Source organism: Monodelphis domestica, chromosome 6, assembly GCF_027887165.1.
Source record: "Monodelphis domestica isolate mMonDom1 chromosome 6, mMonDom1.pri, whole genome shotgun sequence".
NCBI lineage: Eukaryota > Metazoa > Chordata > Mammalia > Didelphimorphia > Didelphidae > Monodelphis > Monodelphis domestica.
Window position 1 is genome coordinate 72351703 of NC_077232.1, and position 21436 is coordinate 72373138.

The 21436-nt window shown below is 37.5% G+C and overlaps 1 protein-coding gene across 15 annotated transcripts in view; it reads left to right on the plus strand.

Moving 5' to 3' along the window:
• PIGG (phosphatidylinositol glycan anchor biosynthesis class G) overlaps positions 1-21436 on the plus strand; it is a 196793-nt gene that overhangs the window by 173485 nt on the left and 1872 nt on the right. For 11 of the 15 annotated variants that reach the window (XM_056802241.1, XM_056802242.1, XM_007496977.3 and 8 more), the window contains one exon: positions 12031-12583. In XM_056802241.1, the coding sequence (XP_056658219.1) occupies positions 12031-12247 (217 nt within the window). In that variant the 3' untranslated portion in view covers positions 12248-12583. Of the gene's footprint in view, positions 1-12030; positions 12584-21436 lie in introns of those variants that run through there. The other 4 variants (XR_008912792.1, XR_008912793.1, XM_016423399.2 and 1 more) reach the window with 2 other exon arrangements.

Sequence of the window (21436 nt, forward strand, 5' to 3'; positions counted from 1 at the left end):
TTGGCACTTATGTGCCTTTTAATGAGAGATAGTTTACCCCTTTTCTCTTCGCTTCATGTGTTCCTCTTTGTAATAGATAGTATTGGAGGGTATATTTGATGGATACTAGATAACTTAATAGATCAGGTAGTTATCTTCTTTTGCCTACCCTCCTCCCTTTTATAATTCTGTTCCTCCCTCTTCCAATCTCTCTTCCTCCCCTCTTCTTCCCTTCAGTTTCCTCTTCCTCTTTCTTCTTTAGCCTCCTTCTAAGTCACTCAGGTTGAAGTATGATGTTTCAAAGGAAATACTCTTTTCTTTATCTCAAGTAAGGGTTTATTGGGGAAAACAGGACAAGATAGAGGATGGAGGTAAGAAGGGTGGAGGTTTCCCTATTATCTACAGTGAGTCTTAGGTTGAAGGATATTGAGAGAAATGGCAATTCAGTCATTAGCATGAAATAGAGCAAGTCAGAGAGAGATATATGGACTATTGTTCCTCTGTCTTCAAATCAGCCAGGCCACCTCCAGCTTGATTATCCCAAGTCCCAGAGATAAACCCAGCTTCTTCCTTCAAAGTCACCACCATCAGCCAAAAACCCTCAGCCAAGTCCCAGAAAATCAGTCACCATTGGCTTGGCTCCAAACTGCTTTTCCCAGTAACATTACAAATGGAATCTTCATTTGACTGACAGCTGATCCATCTCCAGCTTCTGTCCTTTGCATGCATGCCTCTTCCACATCTTTCTTATGCCCTTTTTTTAATATTGCCCCATCTTATTTAGCTTCCTCCTCTTTTTCTAGGTGTTCTCTTTTTCATTGCTCTAATAGTGATAAAGTTGGGTTGTTTTTTTTTTTTTAGGTATTTTGCATACCTTAAGTTCTTTACCTTTTCAAGTATCATAAATATCTTAATTTTTTCAATGATCACCATCACAGGTATGAATGCATTCAATTCGACCTTATTGAAACCCTTTCACTTATCTTTTTATGTTTCTTTTGTCTTGTCAGTTCTGGGGTTTTGAGCAGGAAAGCCTTAAAGTCTATTTCATTAAACATCTATTTTTTTTCCCTTGGAGGATTATGTTCAGTTTTGTTGGGTATGTAATTCTTGATTGTATTCTTAGATCCTTTGCCTTTCAGAGTATTATATTCCATGCCCTTTAGTCCTTTCCTTTATAAGCTGCTAGGTCCTTTATAATCCTGGTTATGGTTCCACAGTATTTGAATTGTTTCTTTCTGGATGTTTGTAGTATTTTTTTTTCTTTCATCTGGGAGTTCTGGGAGACCTGGGCTCTAGTAGTTTTGAAGTCTCTTTCAGGAGAAGATTAGTAAATTCTTGTAATATTGTGTCCGGGCGCTATTTCTCTCTCTCTCTCTCTCTCTCTCTCTCTCTCTCTCTCTCTCTCTCTCTCTCTCTCTCTCTCTCTCTCTCTCTCTCTCTCTCTCTCTCTCTCTCTCTCTCTCTCTCTCTCGGCTTTCAGTTATTCTGACAATTTTTAGACGATCTCTCCTGGATCTGTTTTCCAGATTGGTCATTTTTCCTGTGAAGTATTTTAGATTTTTTCTATTATTTCATGTTTTATATATTTTTTCCTGCTGTCTTATGCATTTATTAGCTCCTATTTGTCCAATTCTCATTTTAGAGAGTTTTCTTCCTTGAGTTTTTGTGTTTCCTTTTCCATTTGACCAATCCTATTCTTTAAAGAGTTGTTTTCTTAAGTATTTTTTGTTTTTGTTTCCATTTGGTCCATTCTATTCCTTAGGAACTTGTTTTCTTCAATATATTTTTGTGCCATTTCCTTTTGCTCTATTCTCGTTGGGGCAGAATTAATTTCTTTGTTGAATCTCCCCACCCCTAGATGTTGAGTTTTTCCATCAATTCTCTTATTATTTATTTTCTTAGTTTTTCAAGTTCTTCTAAAGGTTCTTTTGGGGCCCCACATCCTTTCAGACTTTCCTTTGAGATTTCACATGTTTCCTTTTTGGCATTGTTGTGCTCTTCTGAGTTTGTATTTTGGTTTTCCCTGCCTCAAAAGGAACTTTCTATGGTTAGGTGTTTTGTTTTGTTTTTTGTCTCTTGCTCAGTTTTCTAGTCCTCTCCCCCACCCTCCACCCCCCATCCCCACCCTGGTTACCTTATCTATCTATTCAGATTCAGATTCAGATTCTTCTCTGTTCTTGGGGTAGAGGGAACCCTGCTCCAAGGTTATAGTGTACTTTCTCCTCTGGTACTTGGGGTAGGCCTGGCTGCCTTTGTTTCCCATGATGTATGATGAGTGAGTGGCCCTGCTTGATTGCTCTGGGGAGGCTTGCAGCTGTTTTGTCCAGCTAGATTCAGTTACCCTGTGGTATCAATTACCCTGTTGTCTCATGGCCTGGGCTGAACCCTACTCTACTATTTCCCTGACATAGTCCTGGGTTCTGCTGCCTCAGGTACTATGTTGCCACATGAGAGTAAGTAAGTTCTTGCCCTCTGCCTTCACTGTCCCTGTGGTTAGGTTGGGCCAGGTCCCCTCTTCTAGTTCTCCTACCAATTTTATTTAGATAAGTAAGGAGTTTTTCCCAAGGTAAATTGTTTTCCATTTTATGAAAGTTCATGAATTTTTTTTTAGTTCCAATGTTTTTGATTCTCCCTTGTCTAGACTGTTCCACTGACCCATCTCTCTCTTTTCTAACCAATATTGTTGAGTTCATTACATCCAGGTGCAAAACTTTTGACTAATTCACAAGCCATTTACATAATCTTTAATTTCTTAAATCTAGAAACATTTATCCATATTTTTTGCCATTCTTCCTTTTACTTACCTATTCATTGGTATTGCCATGTTTCAAAATATAGGTTGCCTTTGTTTGTAGGATCTTGACAAGTTGACAAGCCTTGACATAGGCTTTCTCCATGTTTTCATCTTCTGTGATAGTTGCTGATCTGTAAACCACAATTATCTCACTTTCCCACAGTATTTCAAAGAGTGATGATCTACATCTATTGAAAAAATTCTTGTTGCCTTTTAACACGATGAAACTAACTCTGCCAGCTCATTTGCTCACCATTTGAAAGTTATCTATTTAATAGCAACTTTTTTATTTAATTTCTATCAGAATATCAATTTGATTATGATTTAGCTACTCTAATAGTTTATAAGTTTACTGGATATTACAAAATTGCTGTTTTTTCTTGTCATTATTGTTCATTCGTTTTTTTCAGTTCATATCTGATTTATTGATTCCCATTTGAGGTTTTCTTGATAAAGATACTGGAGTGGTTTGCCATTTCCTTCTTTAGCTCATTTTACAGATGAGAAATTGAGGCAAACAGAATTAAGTGATTTGCCCAGAGTAACACAGCTTGTAAATATATGAGGCCAGATTTTAACTCAGGGAGATGAATCTTCCAGACTCTAGGCCTGGCACTTTACCCACTGTGCCACATAGCTGCCCTACTGTTTCTATGAAACCTAAAAACTCTTGTTTCTTATTACCTGTTATCTTCTTTTTTATTATTCTACCCCAGGAGACTAGGAAGTAAGGCCATTTTGTAATTTTTTTAAAAATTCAATTTCATGGTCTGCTGTGGCCCAAGAACTTAATGACCAACTTGCTGTTGATGAGACCATTGATATTTAACTCAGCTGTTCCTCAGACAGGAACACAGTCTGTCATTGGTACTATATGCAAAGCCTTTTTAGTTTAGTAGAATTTGTCAGAATTTGGAAAACTCAGAGTAGGACATTCAATCAAAGATGTTCCTCAGATAGTTGGTGCCGAGATTTAGAAATTGTTCACATTGATAGTGAAAGATAAAACTCTTGAGAATAGATGAGTTCTCTAATGAAGGCAATAGGGAAATAGAATAGCCAAGGGTAGAAGATTCCGCTTTTGGAATGCTCATATTTAGAAACCTAGAAGAAAAACTAGTAAAGAATTCGGAGGAGTAGTCAGAGAAATAGGATGAAAACCAGGATAGGACTGCACTGTGGAAGTCAAGGAAGCAGAAAACTAGAATTGGAAATGATGATACAGGAGAATCAAATGAATAGTTTTTCAAAATAGAGAAGACTTCTGTTTTTATTCTGACAAGAGCATAGTTCCTCAGTTTTACTATTTCCTCAATTTGGGCAAAGGTAGTTTCCATAGAACTGGATGAAAGCTGCATGTTGAAGGGTCAAAGGAAGCAATAATCTTAGAAAGCGAAAAGTAGTGTGAGGGCATTCCTGTGGTGCTGCTAGTTTTCCCATAATCACTCCCTTGCACTTTTTGCATCTTTTTTTCCCCCTAAAAGCTGCTGATCCAGTGGAGAAGAGAGAACTAAGCCTTTTACTCTTCCTTTACTAAAATTAAACCCAGACTTTAATCCAAAGAGAATTTCTTCATTTATCATTCTCAGACTGTCCTCCCTGTGTGGTGAATGTGCCCACTGTCAGGTTCTTTCATTCTTTCTGTTGAGCTCACATTTTAAAAGAATGTGTACAAAAGATAGCATCAATGGCCTACAACCAAAGATAAATATAAAGGGATGACATGAGCCTATAAGATTAGCAGCCAAGGGCTGAGGCTTGGGGAGAATGCTAAGGACAATAAAAAGGGATTTTAGAGCTATATTCATGGCAAGAACAAGGAATAGCTGAGTCAGTGCTCAGGGTTCATGGGAATATAGCAATAGATAAAAAACTGTTCAACTGTACTTTTCTTTCCTCTATTAATGATTTTCATGTTGTAAAAGAGAAAATAATGAAAGCCAACATAAGTGAAGAGAGTAAAGGAGCACCTACCTATTGCAAAATGAATTTGTGAGCTAGTCTGGATAAGTTACCTTCTATGTTAATGAAATAGCTTATAAAGGGATCACTAACTCACTCTGGGTAATCTTTGAAGATAGAGAATTGAAAAGGTTTTCCAGGACTGCAAATGGGCACATGTCTGCATCAGTTTTCAAAAAGTGGGAAGAAATTAGATTCTGCAAACTCTAGCTTTGGGAGCTTGATGTTGATGCCAGGGAAAATTCCAGAACTCATTCTGAAAGGGGAAATTTCTAAGTAATTAGAAAGGGAGATAAGTAGTCACACTTATTAAGCATATCTCATTAGGAAGCATTCAAGTCAAGATAAGCTAATTTCCCTTTTTGATCAGTTTACTGTACTGATCAAGGAAATGCCAGACTTAGAAGACCTGACTTTCAGCAAAGCTTTTGACAAAATCTCACACCATAGCCTTCTGGACAAGATGGAGAAATAAAACTAATTGAATGACCAAATCCATAAGAGAACTGACTGTAATGAACTGATTAAAGGACTCATACCGGAGAGAGAGAGATCAATAGTGGCAAGCCACCAGGTGCTGTTCTAGATCCCATTCTGTTCAGCATTTTTATAACTGACTTGAATGATTATAATACTTATATAATTTATAGATAACATGAAGCTAGGAGGGGTAAGTAGCACCTCTGATGACAGATTTGCTCAGACCCAGTAATACCACTGTTGGGTCTGTTTCTCAAGGAGAACAGGGGAAAAGGTAAAGAACTTATATGTTTCAAGATATTTCTAGAAGCTCTCTTTGTGGTGGCAGAGATCTGGAATTTGAGGATATGCTCATCAATTGAGAATGGCTCAACAAATTGTGAGATATATACATATATATATATATATATAGTGATGGAATACTTTTGTGCTATAAGGAATGATGAACAAGTTAATACTTTTGTGCTATAAGGAATGATGAACAAGTTAATGTTTAAAACTTGGAAAGGCCTATGTGAAATTATGATGCGCTAAATTAATAGAATGAAAAGAACTCTATATATAGCTACAGAATTAATGTCCTCCACAGAAAGAACTGATAAATGGTGACCTGAAATATACTTTATATATACATATATATTTTGGGGGGGGATGATGTCTTCTTCAGTGTGAAGAGGTGGGGAAATACCTGGGAATTTTAATGTAACCACTCAACCAACAAATAAAAAAAGAAATTTATTACAGATAAATTTAAAATCCTTTATTTATAAAAGCAACATGGCTAAACAAGTTTATGTTCAAACAAAAAAAGATGAGTTTTGTTGAACCATAAATTCAGAGTAGCTATCATCCACCAAAATAACTGACAAGCTTTACTTCTGTACTTCTCAAGAGCTAATATTGGGAAGTAGCATTTTCACTGATGCATGTTAGCTCCTCAGTATAAAATCCAACACTTAATATTCAACCTTCCCATGTTTCAATTTGACAGCCATTTATTAAGTACTTACTTTGGGCAACTGTTCTTTGACTACTGGGGATAAAAGTAATATGAAATAGTCCCTGCCCTCAAGAAACTTATTCCGGGGAGGCAGCATAATACAACATATATATGTGTGTGTGTGTGTGTGTGTGTGTGTGTGTGTGTAAGCACAACACAAGGAAAATTGAAGAAGGAAAGAATACTGATAACTGGGTAACATTAGGGAAGAATATGAGCTGAGCCTTGAAAGAAGACAAGAATAGGCAGAAAAAAGAATAGAGGGCATTCAAGGCATGGGGATGGCTTGTGCTAATGTATGGAGGTGAAGATGGAATGTCAAGTTTTGTCAACAGCTAGAGATTCATTTTGGTAGAAGTAAAGTTTGTGGAGCAAGTCTGAAAAGGGGTAGTTAGGTGCCAGGTTTTAGAGTCATAACTGCCAGTCTAAGTTCTTTATTCTGTAGGTAGTAAAGAGTAGCTGAAGGTTTTTTGAGTAGAGGAATAACATGGGCAGAGCTTTGCCTTAGGATGGATTAAGAAGGGGAAATAATAAAAGCAGGGAAAACAATTAGGAATCTATTATAGTAGTTTAGGAGAGAGAGGTTAAGAGCCTAAAGTGATAAATGTGAGGGGAAAAGGGAAATAATACAAGAAGTGTGGTAGAGGTAGTTGTCAACTGATTGGATAAGTAAGAAAAGTGAAGAATTAAAGATGACTCCAAAGTTATAAGCCTGTATGACTGGTTGGGTGGTGATGCTTTCAACAAAAATAGGAGAAATAGGAAATCTGGAGGAAGGACAGATTATAGTGAGGGTAGCAGACAGATAATGAATTCTATTTTAGACATTGAGTTTGAGTTGCCTGTGAGGCATTTAGGAGAGGATATCAACAGACACAGGATATCACTCTATTTCAGCGGTTCTCAACCTCTCAATTTGTTGCAATGAGAAGACATAATGCATATCAGGTATTTACATTCCAAATCATAACGGTAGCAAAATTACGGTTTTGAAGTAGCCACCAAAATAATTTTTTGGTTTGGGGTCACTGCAACATGAGGAACTGTATTGCGGGGTCACGGCATTAGAAAGGTTGAGAACCACTGCTCTATTTAAAGCCTTTTCAAGCTGGTGGATTTACTGGCATAGTCATTGGAAACCCAGAATCACTTCTGTCAGTTTTGTGATGGGAAACAGGTGTTTCTTTAAACTTTGTTAATAAAAGCATCATGTCCAAAGCAAATAGTACTTCTGGAGGAAGTTGTGCCATATTGAGAAAGTGGCATTTTGGATCTTGGTGCTACATTTCAATGATGACATTAATCTGGAATATGTCCAGGAAAGGGGAACTGACTTAAAAAGATTCTACGTTGTGTTTTAGGAGAAATTGAAGGAACAGGGAAGAGAAGACTTAGGAAAGACTTAATTGCCACCCTCAAATGTTTGCTAAATTGTCATGTGGAAAAGGGGTAAAATTTATGCTATTTGGTGGTGAGCTCTAAATCTAAATGGATAAAATTTATAAAAAGATTAATTTTTGTTTAGCTTGAGGGAAAAAAATTACAAAATTAGGGCTTTCCGAAAAATGGAAGAGGCTGCCTAATGAATTAACCTGCCCTGGGGCAGACTCTAGAGGACCTCTTGTCAGAGGAGGTATAAAAGGAATTCCTGCTTTAAGTAAATTATCATTGGGGTCTCTTCTAAACCTGAGATTGTTTCTGTCTCTCTTTTATATGTAGAATATAGTGTGTAAGTTAGATGGAGTCTAAAGCTGGTGTTTCAGTGGAAAGACAAATTGTGGTAGCATAGCTAATGTATAAGGGACCAGAAATAAAAATGGAATCTGTTGCCAGCTAAAGCCAGAAGATTTCCTTTTTAAAATTAAAAAAAAATTTTAATAACAAAGGCCACATAAGTTTTCCAAAATTATATAATCATCTCCCTCTGTCCCTCCTCCCCCTACCCAGGGCTGACAAAACCAGAAAATTTCCAATGGCTTATCTCCCTTTCTTCTTCTAATTGCCACTTTCAGTCTCATTTCTCATCATCTCTCCTATCAGAAGTCTCCCTGGGCCTTAGGACTTTCTTTTGCTGTCCTGAGTTTGGTTACTGTTAAGACTTCATTCTCTTACCATTGGGTTCAGCTGTGGAGTGATGGCTACAGTTAGTTTGTGCCACACTTTAGAGTGTCAGCTGTCCAACTCTTTGTTTACTAGAATGTTTCCATCATATGTGTGTATTTCATTTGCTACTAAAATTTAGCTTTTTCTTAATGATGCCAAATCTCTTAAACTGTTTCATCCTTTCCATTGTGTGTTGAAGATTCACAAAACAAATGATTTAATAGTATACATAGCTTATATCTTAAGAATGTTCTCCTTTGTTAGTTCATTCCTTTATTAATGTGTTGGTAATGTTTATGTGTAATGTTCTCTTCAGGCTAATGCATGTGGATAGCAAAAAGTTTTGGTGGTTTGAGTGATATACATCATTCCTCATTGAAATTCATGTTTTATTTACTCATGAATTGGGATTACTTTGGCCAGACTTTCATAATAGCTGACCTGCCTCCACCCTTGAGCTCATTTTGTTTTCTTAAGAACATTTGTGGATTTGGTTGCCTTTCTTTTATGTACTGTAAAGTTTGAAGCTTTCTTCTTCATTCAGTTTGGTATTCTCTGGAGCTTAATGGTTATATTGACTTTAGTGGTTTTGATAGGTGAAAATCAATTTCTTGCATAATAGAGATGGCACTATGCCTTCTCATTCAGCCTTTGCAATGGAAGAAAAGTAGATCTTGGGATGCCTTCCTTATATCATTTTGTAATGTATTCTGTAGTTCTTCCCAATCTGGTGGTAATCTTGGTGGGTAGTACTGTATTAAAGTCCATCAATAAACATTTACTAAGCACCTATTATGTGACAATCGTTGTGCTAAGTGCTAGAGGACCAAGTAAAGTTAAAGATATTTCCTGCTCTCAAGGAGCTCACAAACATAATGGGGGAAACAATATTGCCATAACTATGTACAAACAGCTATATACAGCATAAACTGAAAATAAATTATCAGAGGAAGATGGGTAGTATCTTTGAAAACTTTGTGTCAGAGACACCAAACCATAAGGGCCTCTTACTTCTCTGGCTCATTGATACCCTTTCCTCTGCAACCTGGGACTCTAGTAGAGCCCCATCAGAGTGGGAGGGTGGGCTACTTTCCCCAGAGACCTGGAAAGATTCCAGAATAGGTTATCCTATATTTGGCCCCATAAAAGGGGATGACAAAGATTTCTTTTTTGATACCATTGTTCCAGGCTCATGCCAGAGATTCTCCTCCAGTCTATGTTTCCCAGTCAGTTTTTCCTTTTCCTCTCCTTCAATCCCACCAGGTGGCATGGGTCCCCTGCATATGTGGGTGACTCTCTTGTCTATGCAGCAATTCAGTTTAACTTTTGTGTTTTACAGTTACGGAAAGATTGTCTTGATGGCTAGGCTAGATTGCTATAGATTTTTCTTAATGTGCTATAGATTTTTTTAAATAATGCTGTGACTTCTTTTTTGGACTACTTGGACAGTCCGTGTTCTTATCCTCTGTGTTGACCTCTTCTTGAATTTGGATTATTTTCCCTCTGCTGTCCCCCACCGCTCACCCTAATCTGGACAGTGTGCTTTTTGCTCTTGTTAATCTAAGGACTCAGAGGGCAAATCCTGGCATTCTCTTGCTTCTTTCTCTCAGGCATTTGGACTGGATTATACAAATTGTCCGAGATAGCTTCTTGAAAGATCTCCAGAAGGAGGAAGGGAGGAAGTGGCTACTTCCATTATAAAATTATTTGGTATGTAGCCTCTGTTAGAGTACGATTTATAAGTCTGTGCCATATATATAAAACCATTTTCAAAAAAAGAAATTCAACAAAAACCTATCACTGTTTAATGTGGACTTCTTTTTATGCTATACTATAATTTAATATTTATAGGTTGGTATACTGAACATTTTAATCATAATTTAAGTAAAACAATCTTTTAAATACTCATTATAACTTCTAAAGCTTTGCTTGTAAGCTTTACTCATGAATTATCTAGCCCACCATTTTTCAGCCTATATAAGTACTAAGATTTATTTAGTACCCATAAAATCATGGGCATGCATATCAACTTACTTAGCTTTTTCCTTTGCCTTGGGGAACATTGGGAATTTTAGATTTTCTCCACTCTGATTAATCCTTAAAATCCTAGCAACCAAGAATGTGTACACCCTTACTTAAGGATTAAATGTTGAGGAGGATGGCCTATGACAGACATGCTGGCAAGTGACAAATAAGAAACAACTGACAGACCCCGTGGGCTGTCCTAAGTCAAGCTTAAGCTATCATTGGTACATGTGAGACGCAGGAAGTGATGTAAAGAATGGTCTATATATTTTGCGTCACTTCCTCTCTCCAGCCTCTCTTGCAGAGACATGGCTCTTTCTCTCACTCTTGCTCATGGAGACATGGTCTCTGTTGGCAGCGTGAGGAGTGCTGGGTGGTGTTTGGCATGCTTGCAGCTCTTGTTGGGGTTTGGCGTTTTGTGGATTACCAGTGAGGTGACTGGGAGAAGTCCTTAGTGTGCTTGGTGAGTGGTCTAAGCTGATTCCTTCTTTCCTTTACCTCCTAAAGCACTATCCTCTTAGGAGGCCCCTCATCTCAGAGTAGACCTCATGACTGGAAGCCAAGCTAGTTTTAATCTTCTGAGGAGGCCTCGTGGCTGAGTTCTCTGAACTTCCCTTGGCTTAGGCTAGGTTGGAGAAAACTTTTCTCTCTCTTCTTCTTCTTCTTAATTTCTTCCCTCTATTGTAATTAAACCACTATAAAAATCCCAAATTGACTTGAGCATTTTATTGGGATTGAATTAATCCCTGGTGACCACTAGTATATTCAGTCAATAACCCCTAAATTTTACCCCTTACAAACATGATTTCCCTTGCCTAACTCTTTCATATTCATCCATTAATCCAATTCCTACTCTGGAAAATGGTTTTTCTTATAACTTTAGCTTTTGTGGGATCTAACTCCAAAACTCTTTTGTACCCAAACATCATTTGGAACATCAGGTTGATTAGTTAGTGCTGACCTTTATTAGAACATTAAACTTCAAAGTCATTCATTCCTAAACATTTTAGAATCCTTTTTTATCTGAGAATAAATTGGAGAAAGGACAGTCTGTGTTAGTGAAAAATTGAATTATTCAATATTAAAGAATAGGCAACAGTTTAATTATTGTTTATTTTTATTTTTAAATCCTTATTTTCTGTCTTATAATCAATACTGTGTATTGGTTACAAAGTAGAAGAATAGTTAGGGTTTAAGTGACTCGCCCAGGGTCACATAGTTAGGAAATGTGTGAGGTCACATTTGATCTCTTGTTCTGGCTCTCAATCCACTTAGCTACCTAGCTGCCCCAAGGTTAATTATTTTCAAACAACTAACAACTAAAAATGTTAAGTAGAGTATCTTGGAGTCCATCTTTAAATAACAGAGGAGAGACCTGTGTTATACTCACACTAATTGTTAATATATAGATAGTTGACCCAGTTCAGCATGTCTCCTAAATTCTTGTTTACACTATTTTATTTTGCAGGTTCTTTTTTTAAATGATACTTCAGAAGTGGATTTCAGCCCAGGCTGTTAACATGAATTATTATAAATTAGAAAAACAAAAATCAATAGCCTTCTTTAGGATCATTTGTGGAAATCAGATTATTGATTACTTTTTAAATACCTGCATTTAAGGATGACATGACTATGTGATATGTAATATCAACACTTTTCATGTTTTTTTTCTCTTTATTTGCAGGAGCTCAGCAATAAGTCATGCCTCTTTCTGCTATGCGTTGATATGTTCCATCCCAGTGTCGGCATACATCATTCTGGTGACATCTCTACGTTATCATTTGTTTATATGGAGTGTGTTTTCTCCAAAACTTCTCTATGAGGGAGTGCATCTATTCATCACAGCTACCATTTGTGTATTTTTCATAGTTATGGATCAAACCAATCTCATAAAACCTTAGTCTTTTAAATATGCCAGGAAAGTACTATACTTTTTAAAAAGCCTATGAATTGCCTACTGGATTTGAGTAATGGGACAAATATTTAACTACTAAGAAGATCATTCTAGAAAAAGATATTTCTGGCTTATGAGTCTGCCTGTTGTTTTTTTAAAATTCTTCAACTTCTTCGATTCCTGTATTGAATTTAGATTTACTGTAAGTGATTTTTTTTTTTTTGTGATTGATATGGGAGGGAGAACTGGACAGGGGACGGGGAAGGGGAGGAGAGAAGGAACTCTTCGACCATTTAAAAAGTACTTATTTTGTTTCAAAATATTAAATTTTACTATAAACCAAGACCATTTTTCCTTAATGAGAGTCAGTCTAAAAACATCTGGATTTGTTAATTTCATCCAATCACATTATAAATATAATTCAAATTTTTGTTTATGAATGACAATTTTTTAAAAATTTCAACTTTTACCCAACTACTTGATGCACTTGATTCTGAGGGACTTAAGAAATGGAGGAAGAAGGGACACATCTATATAGCACAGTAGAGAGAGTAACAGGCCTGGAATTGAGAGGACCTGGGTTTAAATCTGGCATCAGATATTTCCTAGCTATGTGACTCTATGCAAGTCATTCAACCCTGATTGCCTAGTCTTTAGAACTGACACCAAAACATACAGTAAGGGTTTTTTTTTTTTGGGGGGGGGGAGAAAGAAAAAGGGAGAAGGTGCATTACTTAGACTGTGGTTTATGTGAAGGAAATGTGTCTGTCTAAACTGTTTTTATCTATGAGATGGCATAGAGAAAGAAACAGGGATATGAGTATAACTGTATGACCATCCATAAGCAATAGCAGGCAACTAAAGCAGTTATATGGAATTCCTGGATTGTAGTAACAGGACCATTCAAGGCTGAAGAAGATATAATAGAAGGAAACTGAAAGAAGGAAACATCTGATTGAACAAAGGAACAAAATCTAAAAAGAGGTAGAAGAGTCCTTAACAAGGGTGCTGATGTATGCAACATCACCCTGGGCTGTTGGGACAAGGACAGGGACAGGGAGGAGAAAGGATGCTCACTTCTACTTCCTGTCCCCTAGAGGGGACATTACTGGACTGAGTTCTATGCATTTGAGAGTCAGGTTATGGCAGGTAACTTTCCTAGAAACAAGTATAGGAACAGTGAGATGGGATAATTCCTGTGAGAAAGACTTTGACATTTTATCTATCAGTCAAATATCTTGTCCAGAATTTTGCTGTTCACAGCCTCTCTCTCTTCTACCTTTGATGGTTCAGTTGGATCTGGAATCAAGAAGACATGAATTCAAATCAAGCCTCAGACTTACTAGTTTCCTGAGCAAGCCTCCCTTAGCTTCTCTCTGCTTCAGTTTCCTCCTCTGCAAAGTGGAGATGATAATAGCACCTGTCTTCTAGGGTAGTTGTGAGATTCAAATGAAATGATATTTTTTAATACCTTTGTAAACTGAAACACATTTTATAAATGCTAACTATTGTTATTTTTAACATTATTATTAACAGGAAGAATATTAAACTAGAGCATATGTGGAAAAGGATGACCAAAATGGTCAAGGGAATTCAAAAGCATGTTCTGTGAATATCTGTTGAAGGAATTGAAGATATTTACTCTAGAGAAGAGTAGGCTTAGGAGGAAAGTGACAGATGGCTTCATATATATTTAAAAGGATATCATACATATAAAGCTGGAATCAACTCCCATCTAGTTCAATCCCTCCCCTTTATTCTACACATAAGGAAACTGAGACCCAGGTAAATTTAATAATTTGCCTAAGGTCCTAGGTAGTAAGCAAAAGAAGGATAATTTAAACCCATATCCTCTGCCTTGGCTAGATAGGATTCCATTTTGTTACCAAGTGGTCCATTATTGGATGAAAGTTGCTGTAAGGTAAATTTCTGCTCATTAAAAGGACATTTGTCCACAAGTGATATGGCATATGCCTTAGTAAGAAGGGAATCTGTTTCAGAGCTTAAAAGTTAAGGAAGATAATTCAGTGCTTTTATATTACAGATGAGGAAACTGAGGATCAAAGCTATTAAATATGATTTGCCAAGCCTGGAGATGGGAGATCCTGGGATCAAATTTGGCCTCAGAGACTTCCTAGCTGTGTGACTCTGGGCAAGTCACTTAACCCCAATTGCCTGGCCTTTTCTGCCTTAGTATCTGTTAAGACAGAAGGTAAGGGTTTAAAAAGAAAAAAGGATGATTTGCCTCAGGTATGTGGCTGAGCTGGGATAGACAGATAAAGGACTTACTGAATTATTCCTGTACCAGGCACTGTGCTGGGATAGTGAGTTCCCTTCACGTGGAGGTCTTTTAGTGGAAAGTGGAGGAAAGCTTTTCCAAGATGTGGAAGGCATGGGATAGTAACTAAATTACTTGTCAGGTCTTTTCTATCTCTTTAATATTCTAGGATGTATTCTCAGACTAGGCTTGGAGTGACAAAAGGTATTCCTTTATGGAAGGTGTTCAACAGGGAACTGACTTTATATTAAAAAATAAATAAAAGTACAATTTTGCAATACTCAGGAAAGTTAATGAATGCCATCTAAGCATTCCCCAAGAGCTTTGGGAAGCAGCTATCAACTTGGCTTTGCCCATAACAATCCAAAGTGCTTTCCTTCCTTTGGGTTTTAAGGGAAAACATCTTCAGAGAAGGAAAGAATGACACATTCAGACTTAATAATAGGTGGAATCATGTAAAGCACAAATCTAATGTTCTGACTCAAACCTTGAATACATATCCCTAACCCTGAGGTTTCTGGTATTCCTTCCAGTCAGATTACTCTCCTTTAGAGGAAGAAAGGGAAAAGGTACCGGATCTAGGAGTCAAGACTGAAGCAAGACCTGGATTTTTAAAAAAAATATAATAATTCATATAATAAGCTCTGATATCTTAAAACTGTACTAAGACTATTGGGATACTCTGTATCTATTGCCTGGCATGAAGCAGGTGTTTAATATTCATATATTGAATTGGCAAATGAAAGTATTTAAATAACTGACCTTATTAGCTACCTAAATTTACCTTTAGCCTTTAGATTTCATATAGTGAGTGTTATAAAAGAAAAATTGGCATCCTATCATAACCAACCCTCCTCTAGCATGTAGAGATGAGGAAAGAAATTGAACTGGAGACAGTTCCTTTGGTTATTTACTTTTAATTTCTGAGAATGAAAAACTTATTACATATGTCTATTTTAGTGTATGAATGTATGTGGGTGAGAGACAGAGGGAGGGGGGAGAGATATGTAACTGGGTTCATTGGCTAATAACTTGAATAAGCAAAATCAACAACCCAGAAAAATATTGACTGGCTGGAATGATGGCATCAGCATCTGCAGTAAATAAGACTGTTTAGAGGGCAGTCCTAGTCATATCCCTAGGCAAATGTAAGCATCAGAAGTTATCAAGCCAACATAGAGCTGGGTATGCTAGTATGGCAGGAGCAGAGACTGAGTAGTCAGAGGCCAACTACATCAAGTTTCTGTCTATGGAACAAGTAAGAGATTGTTTTGATGCTGGTGATCTAGAAAAGACCAGCCTTATATTCTAGGAAAATCAGAACAAATTTGCAATATCATTCTAATGTAGGTAGAGCAAACCTGAGCAAAATTAAATATTTAGGAGAGCTCCTGTACATGATTTAGGGTTCCTGTTCTTCCCCATTTTGTAAGTTTTTGCCTCTTTCTAGGCTTCCTTGACTTTTCCCCCTGCTTTCACTAAGATCACAGAGTACTAGTCCTGCCTGAATAATGTTTCCAGGAGGGTTGGAGACCCAGTAGGGAGATTCCACTGGCCTTTTGGATAGTAGGAGAGAGCTTAGGAAGTTGTCTGGGCTAGTTTGGTAATAGCAGCTCAAATATTATAGTGCTTTGAGGTTTATCAAACACTTTTCCTTACAGCAACTTTGGGAGGTAAGTAATATCACCATGAGAATTTACCTTTCAAGATATGTCTCCAGATTCCTTCTTACTGATGCATTTCAAAGACAAAAGACTTCATTTCTCCTCATATTTAGGAAATAAGAGAGGAGAAATACAGTAACTTAACAGATGGTCCGCATTTGGCAAGATGACAATTGGAATAAATATAAAGTTCTTGAATTAAGGTCATAGAATCAACTGTACAAATTCAGGATGGACAAAGCAGTGATTAGTCCCAGTTGGTTTGAAAACATTCTGTGGTTCCCTTGGACTGTTTGCTTATTGTAAATCAGTACTGGGATATAGTAGTCCCCAAAGTTAATACAATTTAAGGCTGTTTTAATAGAGGCAGAGTTTCCAGGACCAAGAATGGGGTTGATATTCTTGTCCCATATCCTGGCCAGACTATATATCCCCAGAGTGTTGTATTTAATATTAGATGTTACATTTTAGAAGGGATGCCTGATATTTTTAGAGAGGAGAAGGCCGCGATAGTGAGTGCACTTGAAACCTAGCATACTGATGGGACTGCAGTTGTTTAGCATAGAGAATAGAAGACTTATGGTATATACAATTTCCATCCAAAAATGTGAAGGTCCATCATGTGCCAAAGGGATTTGTTCTGCATGACCTACATGACAGTAGGGGCAAAGAGGGAGACAGAAGCTTGGGGAATATCAAGGAACCTAAAATTCTGTGAAGGATGTCAGCCCAACAAAGACAAGACACACTCAGGGATGAAATTTTGATAAGACATTCTGATCATGAAAAGGCAGGGGGAGGGCGAGGACTGTCTTTAGAGACCATTGTGAATGCATTCAGAACTCATCGTCCAACTTAGATTTTTAAAAAGAAATGCATAGAGATGAAGCAAGAACAGATAACTGAAGATGAATACAAAAGAGTGGTATGGTCATGTAAGAACAGTACCAGGAGGATTAAAACTCAGAAGATGCCGAGTCTGGAAATGAATGCTAAGTACAACACAGAGCCAGAGCTGAATGGTAGGCAAGAGGAACATCAAAGAAGAGACAGGATTGCAGCTGGTGGGAGGGGAATGAGGAAGGGAGGTTTGGAATGGTATTGGCCCCCAAGGAGGGAGGTAAAGATGAAGGACTTTCAATGGTATTTGCAGTAACTTAGCTTGACTTTTTAAAACTATACTGCCATGGGCATAACTGAACATGAAAAGAGAAGATATCCAGAGCAGGAGAATTCTAGGAATCTAGGAAGAGGATTGCTGAAAGGGTAGATCTAGCATAAGGTAGTGAGCCCACTGTGTGGATGTCTGTCCTGTGGAGGTCACCCACTTAGAAAGCCAGAAATGCCCAGTAGAGTTCATCCAGAGTATAGGAAAGGCAGACAGTAAAGACAGAATAAGGAGGGCTCTGTATGACCTTAGAGAAGCTGAACTGGTCTGTCATTGCATACCAGCTCCTTGGTCCTGCCAAAGATACAGAGTTTGAAGAAACATTAGAGGTTATATGATCCAAACCTCTTATTTTACCAATTAGAGCACTGAACCCCAGAAAAGTTAGATGACTTGCCCAAGGTTACACATGGTAAGTAGTGGAGCCAAGATTTGAACCTTGATGCCTTTGATGCCAAATCCATTGTAGTTCATACATCACCTAGATAGTATGCAGGACAAAAAAAAATGTTTAGACAACTCTCTAAAGTTTTGTATTTTTCTGTTACCTTAACCACAGACTGCTCTAGGAAATAGTAAAGGGAAAGGCTTATGACTGGAATTATTTGAGGATTAACAAACATTCAACTTTTATTTTGCTTTTGATTTCTCTATCAAAGAAAATGATCTTTGGTCTGGTGAGGTTGTAACAAAAATTATTAACAGTTTAAACCCAAGAATGTCAGGGTCTGAAAAGAGAGCACCTATGAGCCCCTAAATATGTTTAAGTCTCCAGACCAGGACAAACTATATCCTGGATCAATGAAATCCCTGGCAGGTGTGATCCCTGAGCTTTAGAATATGCCTAGGAGAGGGATAACTATCCTAATTTTTACAGCATTACTAAACTGCTTGATCTCATTAGTAGTACTAGAAGTAGGGTTCACTCAGATTTTAGCAAACCATCTAACAGATTTGCCTATGCTCTTCTTATGGACAAAATGGCAAGAAATGGTAGAGGATCGTACAATTAAATGGAAGGGAAAATAAGTGCTTGTTTATTAAGTACCTACTATGTGCCAGGCACTATTACATAGTTATGAATGTTAATTTAATGGATTTAGAATTGGTTCCATGTTTGAACCTAAAGAATAGTTATTAATGTGTCAGTACCGATGAAAAAAAAGTATCTCTAATGGAGTACCTAGGGATTTAATCTTAGTCCTGTGGTATTTAACTTTTTTATCATTGATTTGGATTTAAAGGCATAGTTGGTATACTCATCAAATTTGTAGATATCACAAAGCTGGGAGAAATAATTAAAACTTGTGGGCAAAGTCAAGGTCCAAAAAAATCTTGACAAAATGTAGGAAGGAATTATTGTACTGTGGAAAAAGATTGTGGGTTCAAATGCTTGTTACGGTCATGACTTTGGGCAGTTCACAACCTCCTTCATCCTCAGTTTCTTCATCTGTAAAATGAGGAAATTTGGATAAAGTTGAGTTCTATAGTTCCTTCTAGGTCTAGATCCATTGGGTTGAGTCTGATTAAGATTAAAATTTAATATAGATAAACAATAATAATCTTCACAATGTATCAGTTCTTGTGAAAAATATCTGAGGAGTTTAGAGTACTACAAACTCAGTATGTTGCAACAATGTGATAAAGGAGAAAAAAGAGGTATGATTTCAAGGACTAAGAAGGTGATTGACTTGGCTTCTGTCCTGACCAAACTACACTTGGAGCTTTTTGTTTAGTTCTGAAAAGGACATTGATCAACTCAAGAGCATCTTGAGGCCAACAACCAAGATGGTGAAGAGATTAATTGTACCATCAGAGAATTGGTGGAAGGAATCGGAGCCTTGTAGTGTAGAGAAGAGATGATTTTGAAACAGTATGAGAGCTACCTTAAAATATTTGAAGAGTTGTCACTTGGAAGAGGAAATCAGATGGCAGAACTAGGAGTATTGGATAGAAGTTGCAGAAAAGTAACAATTCCCAGAATCTATGATTTCATTGATAGAGAGAACTTCAGAAATTAATACAGGTCAGCACCTTCTCTGGAACTTATATTCTTGGAGAGTTGACCAGGGGTTAAGTGATTGGCCCAACATCCCAGAGTTGGTTTCTGTTCTGGGCAGGACTTAAATCTAGATCTTCCTGACCCTAAGGTAAGTTCTCTATCCACTGCACCATGCTGCCTTACTAGTCTTAACAACAGGATTAGCCAAATGTGAAATCAGTTGTCTTCAGGAGTCAAAATCCCTTTCAGTAGATACCTTCAAGCAAGCCTGGATCACAATATTGGGTAAGTAGTAGAAGGGATTTGTGTTCAGGTATGGACTGAACTAGATGTTTTTGAGGACCTTTCCAACAGATGATCTGATGTGCCTTAATTCTCTGCCCTTCTAGACTATGTTTTCTATGAAGGCAAAGATAGGATGGGGAGAATGGCAGGGAGGGAAATCCTGCTAATTCGAACTAACCCTAAAAAGTGGAATGGATCACTTCAAGTTAGGGTATGACTAGATAATCATGGGATATTTGACTTTCCATATGTTGTCTGTAAAGGAAGAATTACAACAATGAAACCTCTAGGTTTGCGAAGGATACTTAATTTCTTCCAAGTAGTGGAATGACCCTGAGAGGCAAGATAAACTTGTAGGCAGATGATCTTAGGCTATCTAAGTGGCAGGAAGGGTATTAAAAACTTTAACACTAGGAAGCATAACATGAGAAAAAAATTACCTGAAGTGTTTGAAAAGCAGTGGATTCAGTTGTGGTTCAGGAATTGGATCTTGGCATCTGTTGATTTTTCCCAGAAGACATCATTTGAGTAGATATCTAATCACACTGCTTTTCTATAAGTGAGTCCGAAACAGTGAAGAATGGACCTCAGTTTACTTTTTTTTTTTTAACCATGAGACTATAACCTGAAGACAGGCACCTAATCTGTGTCTTCTCTGCCACACAACACAGGGACTGAGCAAATAGGTAACCAATAAACTCTAGTGATTTGGTTGATACTGAAGAAGGGCAATGATAAAAATCAGGTGTAGGATCACAGTTGCCAACAGACTGATGTTTGTTTTTATCAGGAAAGCCAGTTGTTTCTTTCTATCATGGCCAAATGCTTTTATTTTGCTCTTAGTAACCTTAAGTAGAGTTTATTTGTAAACCCCAAATTTAGATGAACTGATTTCTCTTAGGTCTTATTTGAGAATATTTTGAAATAATTCCTGAAAATTTCTCCACTTAGGTAACTAATATGAATATCTTGCATGCCCAAAGTATACAGAGGAGCTGTGGCCCACTGCTTAGGGCACTTGGCCTGGAGTCTGGAAGACTTGAGTTCAAATCCAGCCTCAGACACTTCCTATCTACCCTAGGCAAGTCACTTAACCCTGTTTGCCTGACAAAAGAATCCAGTGGAGAAGGAAAACTACACCAATATCCTTGTCAAGAAAACCTCATGGATAGTTATGGTCCATGAAATCACAAAGAGTAGGACACAACAGAACAACAACCAAAGTACACATTGTCTCAACTACATAAGTCATTCACTTCGGGGGAGGGGGGAGAATAGTAATGTTCACACTATATATTTGGAATAGGAATGAACCTTAAAGATCACCTACTCCAACTGAGCCCCAAAGAGGTTGTGACTTGACTAAGGCCACACATGTCATGCCCTGGGCCCAAACTTTCTAACTCCTAATCCATCTTTCTCTCTATGGTACCATGTTGCCTTTTGGTTCCTATTGAAAATAGCCATTTAGTAAAATGAGGGTGGAGGAACAAAGTGAAGCAGGAAGGAGTGGATGGAGGAAGGCATGGATTAGCTGGGATTTCACTGGACCCTGTCTTATATAGGGTAGAAGGAAGACATAGTTTCTTTAGGGGTATAGTGAGGGGAAATAGTGAGGGAAGGGCTCCACTGAGGCTGCTTTTATTTGTTAGGGTTAAATGAAGACCCACATACTCTGGCTCAGGAGTATTCCTCTTCTCTTGCTCTGACTCACTCACTTTTCAGCTGGTAGGTGGAGACTAAAACAATTTTTATTCATCTTTTTGTCTGCTCAGCAATTCCCACCTTTGATGAGTCAT